Raw genomic sequence first — 7,234 nt, forward strand, 5'->3', positions numbered from 1 at the left:
CACCGTCAGCCCTGTCCCCGCCGTCAGCCCCGTCCCCGCCCTCAGCACTGTCCTGCCTCCTGTTGGGAAGGTGAGTAGGGTTCTTCTTGTCTCCGCAGAATGACTGTGGAGGGAATGGCAGTGCCCAGGACACCTTCCATGTTGTCACTGAGAATGTCCCCTGCGGCACCACAGGGACCACCTGCTCCAAGGCCATCAAGATCTTCCTAGGGGTGAGTGAGGGGCCGGGACACCCCTGGGAGGCTCCAGGGAGTCCTAGGAAGGCCTCATGTTTCCTGCTGAGCCGTGATGGGCACTGCGTGGCTAGTAGGCCCTCCTGGGAGGTGGCCTGGGGTCCTCGCTGGGCTCTGAGTGACCCCTCCCTGTGCAGAGCTATGAGCTGAAGCTGAGTGACAGGCAAGTGAAGGTGATCGAAAAGGGTGCGGGGCAGGAGGCGCCGTACTCCATCCGCCAGGAGGGCCTCTACCTCGTGGTGGACACCGAGGCCGGCCTGGTGCTGATATGGGACAGGAAGACCAGCCTCTCCCTGAGACTCAGCCCGGAGTTCAAGGTGAGGCCCTGCCCCACCGCCGCTGCGGAGAGCAATGAGGCTGTGCTCAGGTGTCCTCTCCCCAGGGGAGGGACGGGGTCGGAGGGCAGGGGGCAGGGAAGGGGGCTCTGGCCCCTCCTGGGCTCGCTCTGAGCCTCGGACCCCTCCGTGCCCCAGGGCAGGGTCTGCGGGCTCTGCGGGAACTTCGACGACAACGCCGCCAACGACTTCACCACGCGGAGCCAGTCCGTGGTGGGCGACGCGCTGGAGTTCGGCAACAGCTGGAAGTTCTCCCCGTCCTGCCCAGACGCCCCGGCCCCCAGGGACCCCTGCGCCGCCAACCCCTACCGCAGGTCCTGGGCCCAGAAGCAGTGCAGCGTCATCAACAGCCCCCCCTTCGCCGCCTGCCACGCCCACGTACGTGCCGCCTTCCTCCCGACCCTCGACCCTCAGGGAGAACTGGGCGGAAGTCGGGGGGCCAGTGCCACCTTGCCGGGGAGTGGCCGCGCTTTAGGACCAGCCTATGGACATTAGGGTCAGTCTGGCCGGCCATGTGGGACAGGGCTTTGCTGTCCTCGACGTCTGGGGGCACCTGGCCAGGCCAACGCCACAGTGCAGGCCTGATCCCCCGAGAGCCCGCAGGGCAGAGTCCCCGGAATCTGAGGCCCTCCCCCACAGGTGGAGCCCGCCAAGTACTACGAGGCCTGCGTGAGCGACGCGTGCGCCTGCGACTCCGGCGGCGACTGCGAGTGCTTCTGCACGGCCGTGGCCGCCTACGCCCAGGCCTGCCGCGACGTGGGCGTGTGCGTGTCCTGGCGCACCCCGGACGTCTGCCGTGAGTCGGGCTCTGTCCGTGGTGCTGAAGGGCGAGGGGGGCGGCGGGAGCCGGCGGAGCCGCAGCGAGCCCTGGGCCCGACCCGCACACGTGTGCACAGCAGACACGCAACGCGCACGCGACACACGCGTGTGCGTGGACCTGTCCGTGAAAACCAGACGCACGGGGGGCCCCCAAATGGGGGGACTCGGCGAAGGATGGGTGTTCTAATCCAGGGCTGAGAAACGAGCCCTGGAGCGCGAGGGGCGGGCCCCTCAGATCCCTCCGCCCTGGGACGAGCGGCCCCGCCCCAGCGCGTCCAGGGGACCAGGGGTCCGGCGGCGGCCTTAGCCTCTGTCGTCTACCTTCAGCCCTGTTCTGCGACTACTACAACCCTCAAGGGGAGTGCGAGTGGCACTACCAGCCCTGCGGGGCGCCCTGCCTGAGGACCTGCCGGAACCCCAGCGGCCAGTGTCTGCATGACACGCAAGGCCTGGAAGGTGGGCCACTGCCCTGCAGGCCTGGGGGTGGCTGTCCCAGGAGTCCGGGCTGGACTTTTCCTGGCCTCTCCGGGTGCCTTTGTGGGCACAGCCCCGTGCTCCCCGTGGCGCTGTGGGGGAGGCCCAGGGCTGGGGACTGTGGAGGCCGTGGGCGTGCAGGGGGGACTCACGCCTCTCTGGCCCGCAGGCTGCTACCCCAGGTGCCCACCAGAAGCTCCCACCTTCGACGAGGACCAGATGCGGTGCGTGGCCAAATGCCCGTCACTGCCTTGCCAAGTCCAGGGCAAGTCATACCGGCCGGGCGCGGTGGTCCCCACAGACAGGAACTGCCACTCCTGGTATGTAATTTGCAAGTGAGGGGCCTGCAGCCTGCGGGGTGTCCGCCTGCCACACCCAGGGGCCTCATCCCTTCAGGAGGGGTCCCCGGCCTGGGCTCCTGAGGGGGCACCAGCGCCTCCTGTTGCAGAACAAGGGATGCTGCGGGGTGAAGGGGAGGAGTAAGCAGAATAGGGCCGGGGTGGGGGGTAGGCACAGCCTGTTGCCACCAAGGACCTTGGGACAGACGCCCTGGATGGGGAGTGACATCGCGTCAGGGGGGCTCACTGGTCATTGACTGGAAGGGGCTCTCTGAGAGGGTGTGACCGTAGGCCCACAGGGCTCCCCCACAGGGGCTGCCCCCACCCACCCTGCACCCCAGACCCACCTTCTTCCTCCTACTGCCAGCATTTGCACAGAGAGTGGCGTCCAGTGCATCTACGACACCAAGGGTGAGCAGCGGGCGGCCTTCCTTGGGCCTGGGGTCTCAGGGTCTCCGTGTGTGTCCCAGGACCCTGACATGCTTGTCACTCTGCTCCCCACAGCCTGTGTCTGCACCTACGACGGGGGGCACTTCCGCCTGGGTGACGTCATTTACCACACGACAGATGGCACGGGGGGCTGCATCTCTGCCCGCTGCGGGACCAATGGCACCATCGAGAGGACGGTCCATGGCTGCGGCACCACCAACCCCGCCCCCCACACCACCTTCTCCTTCTCCACACCGCCAACCGGTGAGGCAGACACGCTGGGCTGACCTCCCAGTCCTGCTGTCAGGGCTGGGGCTCCGGCGTGGGGCAGGGGCTGTGAGCAAAGGCGCCCAGCCAGTCTGGGCATCCTGTCCCCGCTCACCTCGGCTGTAACAGAGGCCTCCTGGGAGCAAAGGGTCCCCAGAGCTCTAGCTTTGGGGTCACATGTGCAGGTGCTGCCCGGGGAGCCGGCCCCCTTAACTGACACATTTGCCCGTTGATTCGATAGCTGTGGGCACTGCGCCCGCTGCATGCACACACGTCCCGAGCCGGGTGTCTGTCCTCCTTGAGCTATTGAAAACCGAGACAGACAAGACTGAAACCCCAACGCAGCTGACTGAGGGGGCAAGGAAGGGGGACAACAGGCTGGGGGAGCTTGAGGACCCAGTGAGCGCCGGCTGCTGACACTCAGCCCCTGCCTTCTCTTCTGTCTCCAGTCACGAGCTCGATGCATCCTCCTGGCACGTACCCTGGCCCTTCCACGAGCCGGGCGCCCACGGGCACGCTGAGCAGAGCCCCGTCCACCACTGTGGGCACGTCCCCCGGGCCGACGCCTTCGAGCGCCTCCGGCTCCCCACGCCCGGGCTGTGGGGAGGAGTGCCAGTGGTCACCATGGCTGGATGTCAGCCGTCCAGGACGGGGCATCGACAGTGGTGACTACGACACGCTGGACAACCTCCGCGCCCACGGGCACCGAGTGTGCCAGGCGCCAAGGGCGGTGGAGTGCCGAGCTGAGGACGCCCCTGGGGGGCTGCACCGGGCCCTGGGGCGGCACGTAGAGTGCAGCCCAACGACAGGGCTGACCTGTCACAACAGGGACCAGGTTTCAGGGCTCTGTGACAACTACCAGATCAGGGTCCTGTGCTGCTCTCCACTGCCCTGCCCCACCACCCCACCTGCAACCCACAGGACAACTAGAACTGGGTCCACAGCTCCCCCTGGCACCACAATGGGCCCACACACTACCTCTACAACTAGCAAAACACCTGCCCCAGGTACCACTACATCTGCCCCGGGTACCTCTGCGCCTGCCCCAGGGACCTAAGCCTGCCCAGGCACACATTACACCCTGCCCCGGGTGCCTCTGCATCTGCCCCAGGTGCCTCTGCACCTGCCCCGGGCACTGAGACACCTGCCCCCAGGTACCCTGCACTACCCCAGGTGCCTCTGCACCTGCTTACGGACGCAGAGTGACACCTACTGGGTACCACTACATCTGCTCCAGGTACCTCTGCGCCTGCCCCGGGCACCACTATGACCGTGAAGAAAACTCTCCTCACCACTGGCCCAACTCCAGTTTCAACAGCTTCAGTCACAACCCCTGTGCCCACCACAGCCCTGGGGCCCTCAAGCGAGCCGACATCACCTGAGCGCAGCACGACCTGTTTACGAGAGTCGTGCAGCTGGACAAAGTGGATCGATGGCAGCTACCCCGAAGCCGATATTAACAGCGGAGATTTTGACACCTTTCAGAATTTAAGAGCCAAAGGGTATAAATTCTGCCACAGGCCCAGCAAGGTGGAGTGCAGGGCGGAGGGCTTCCCGAACACGCCGCTGGCAGAGCTGGGCCAGGACGTGGTCTGCAGCAGGACCGTCGGCCTGCTGTGCCTGAACAGGAAGCAGCTGCCGCCCATCTGCTACAATTACGAGATCCGGATGCTGTGCTGCGAGAAGGTGGACGTGTGCAGGGCAGGGCACGGCACCCCCGCGACGTCGGGGGCCACGCACTCAAGCGCCCACGCAGTGAACGACCACACAGAGGCCACCGGGGCCACCAGAGTCCCCTCGACCGCCTCCCGACACAGCAGCGCCAGCTCAGCTCATGTGCCCCCGGCAACACATGTCACTCCGCCCGGGCCCACCGCCTGCCGGCCACAGTGCACGTGGACCAAGTGGTTCGACTCGGACTTCCCGTCCCCCGGGCCTCACGGAGGAGACACGGAAACCTACAGCAACATCGTCAGGAGTGGCGAGAGGGTCTGCCGCCGGCCCGAACACATCACTCAGCTGGAGTGCCGGGCCGAGAACCACCCCGAGGTCAGCATCGCCAGGCTGGGCCAGGTGGTGCAGTGCAACCCCGACGTGGGCCTGGTGTGCCGGAACCGGGACCAGGTGGGCCGGTTCCGGATGTGCCTCAACTACGAGGTCCGCGTGCTGTGCTGTGAGCCCCGAGAGGGCTGCCCGTCGACCTTCAGTCCCGTCACGGTGCTCAGCACCTCAAGTGTGAGCACCGCCAGCCCCACTGGGACCACCGCCCACGTGGCCACATTTAGCACAACCCCTGTGCCAGAGACTACCACGACCTCTGTGCCACAGACCAGTGCAACCTCTGTGTCAAAAACCAGCACAACCTCTGTGCCAGGGACCAGTGCAACATCCCACTGCACAAAAATCTCGACATCTGTGCCAGAGACCAAAGCAGTCAATCCCTGTGCCAGAGACCAGCACGACCTCTGTGCTACAGACCAAAGTGCAACTCTGTGCACAAAAATCTCTAACGTTCAGAGACCATCACAACCCCTGTGCCAAAACCGAGCACAATCCCCGTGCCAGGGACCAGTGCAACATCCGTGCACAAAATCCTGTCAACCTCTGTGCCAAAAACCAGCACAATCCCTGTGCCAGAGACCAGTGCCAGCTCTGCTCCCGTAACCACCACAACCCCCGTTTCTGCATCTGAGACGACACCGCCCACGCCCGGGCCCACCGCCTGCCGGCCTCAGTGCACGTGGACCAAGTGGTTCGACTCGGACTTCCCGTCCCCCGGGCCTCACGGAGGAGACACGGAAACCTACAGCAACATCGTCAGGAGTGGCGAGAGGGTCTGCCGCCGGCCCGAACACATCACTCAGCTGGAGTGCCGGGCCGAGAACCACCCCGAGGTCAGCATCGCCAGGCTGGGCCAGGTGGTGCAGTGCAACCCCGACGTGGGCCTGGTGTGCCGCAACCGGGACCAGGTGGGCCGGTTCCGGATGTGCCTCAACTACGAGGTCCGCGTGCTGTGCTGTGAGCCCCGAGAGGGCTGCCCGTCGACCTTCAGTCCCGTCACGGTGCTCAGCACCTCAAGTGTGAGCACCGCCAGCCCCACTGGGACCACCGCCCACGTGGCCACATTTAGCACAACCCCTGTGCCAGAGACTACCACGACCTCTGTGCCACAGACCAGTGCAACCTCTGTGTCAAAAACCAGCACAACCTCTGTGCCAGGGACCAGTGCAACATCTGCACAAAATCCTTCTGACATCTGCCAGAGACCAGTACAATCCCTGTGCCAGAGACCAGCATCACCTTCCAGCACAGAGACTGTGTGCAAATCTCTGTGCACAAACTCTCAACGTCTGTGCCAGAGACTATCATACAACCCCTGTGTTAAAACTACAGCCAATCTCAAAAGCCAGGGACCAGTGCAACATCTGTGAACAAAACTCATAACTTAAAGCTAAAAACCAGTGGCAATCTCGTGCCAGTGACCAGTTAATGACTTCTGTGCCAATCAATAAAGTGCAACCTTCTGTGTCAAAACTGTAGCACAACCTTCAGCAGCTAGGAACAGTGCAGATCTGCACAAAATCCTCTCGACTTCTGTGCCAGAGAGACTAGCACAATCCCTGTGCCAGAGACCAGCGCTACCCCACTGCCAGGGACCAGTGCGACCTCTATGCACAAAATCCTCTCGACCTCTGTGCTAAAAACAAGCACAACTCCTGTGCCAGAGACCAGTGCCAGCTCTGCTCCCGTAACCACCACAACCCCCGTTTCTGTATCTGAGACGACACCGCCCACGCCCGGGCCCACCGCCTGCCGGCCGCAGTGCACGTGGACTAAGTGGTTCGACTCGGACTTCCCGTCCCCCGGCCCCCACGGAGGAGACACGGAAACCTACAGCAACATCGTCAGGAGTGGCGAGAGGGTCTGCCGCCGGCCCGAACACATCACTCAGCTGGAGTGCCGGGCCGAGAACCACCCCGAGGTCAGCATCGCCAGGCTGGGCCAGGTGGTGCAGTGCAACCCCGACGTGGGCCTGGTGTGCCGCAACCGGGACCAGGTGGGCCGGTTCCGGATGTGCCTCAACTACGAGGTCCGCGTGCTGTGCTGTGAGCCCCGAGAGGGCTGCCCGTCGACCTTCAGTCCCGTCACGGTGCTCAGCACCTCAAGTGTGAGCACCGCCAGCCCCACTGGGACCACCGCCCACGTGGCCACATTTAGCACAACCCCTGTGCCAGAGACTACCACGACCTCTGTGCCACAGACCAGTGCAACCTCTGTGTCAAAAACCAGCACAACCTCTGTGCCAGGGACCAGTGCAACATCCGTGCACAAAATCCTC

The 7,234-nt window shown here is 64.5% G+C and overlaps 1 protein-coding gene across 1 annotated transcript in view; it reads left to right on the forward strand.

Annotated features, from left to right (window-relative positions):
• The window catches only part of MUC5AC (mucin 5AC, oligomeric mucus/gel-forming), a 26,041-nt gene that overhangs the window by 9,164 nt on the left and 9,643 nt on the right, over positions 1-7,234 (forward strand). The window contains 12 exon segments of the mRNA XM_039840380.1: positions 99-212; positions 371-550; positions 707-946; positions 1,208-1,364; positions 1,715-1,843; positions 2,031-2,181; positions 2,567-2,610; positions 2,704-2,892; positions 3,345-3,931; positions 4,099-5,377; positions 5,461-6,164; positions 6,455-7,228. Coding sequence (XP_039696314.1) covers positions 99-212; positions 371-550; positions 707-946; positions 1,208-1,364; positions 1,715-1,843; positions 2,031-2,181; positions 2,567-2,610; positions 2,704-2,892; positions 3,345-3,931; positions 4,099-5,377; positions 5,461-6,164; positions 6,455-7,228 — 4,548 coding nt within the window.

This window comes from Pteropus medius, unplaced genomic scaffold (genome assembly GCF_902729225.1).
Source record: "Pteropus medius unplaced genomic scaffold, Ma_sr-lr_union100, whole genome shotgun sequence".
In the NCBI taxonomy this organism is placed as follows: Eukaryota; Metazoa; Chordata; class Mammalia; order Chiroptera; family Pteropodidae; genus Pteropus; species Pteropus medius.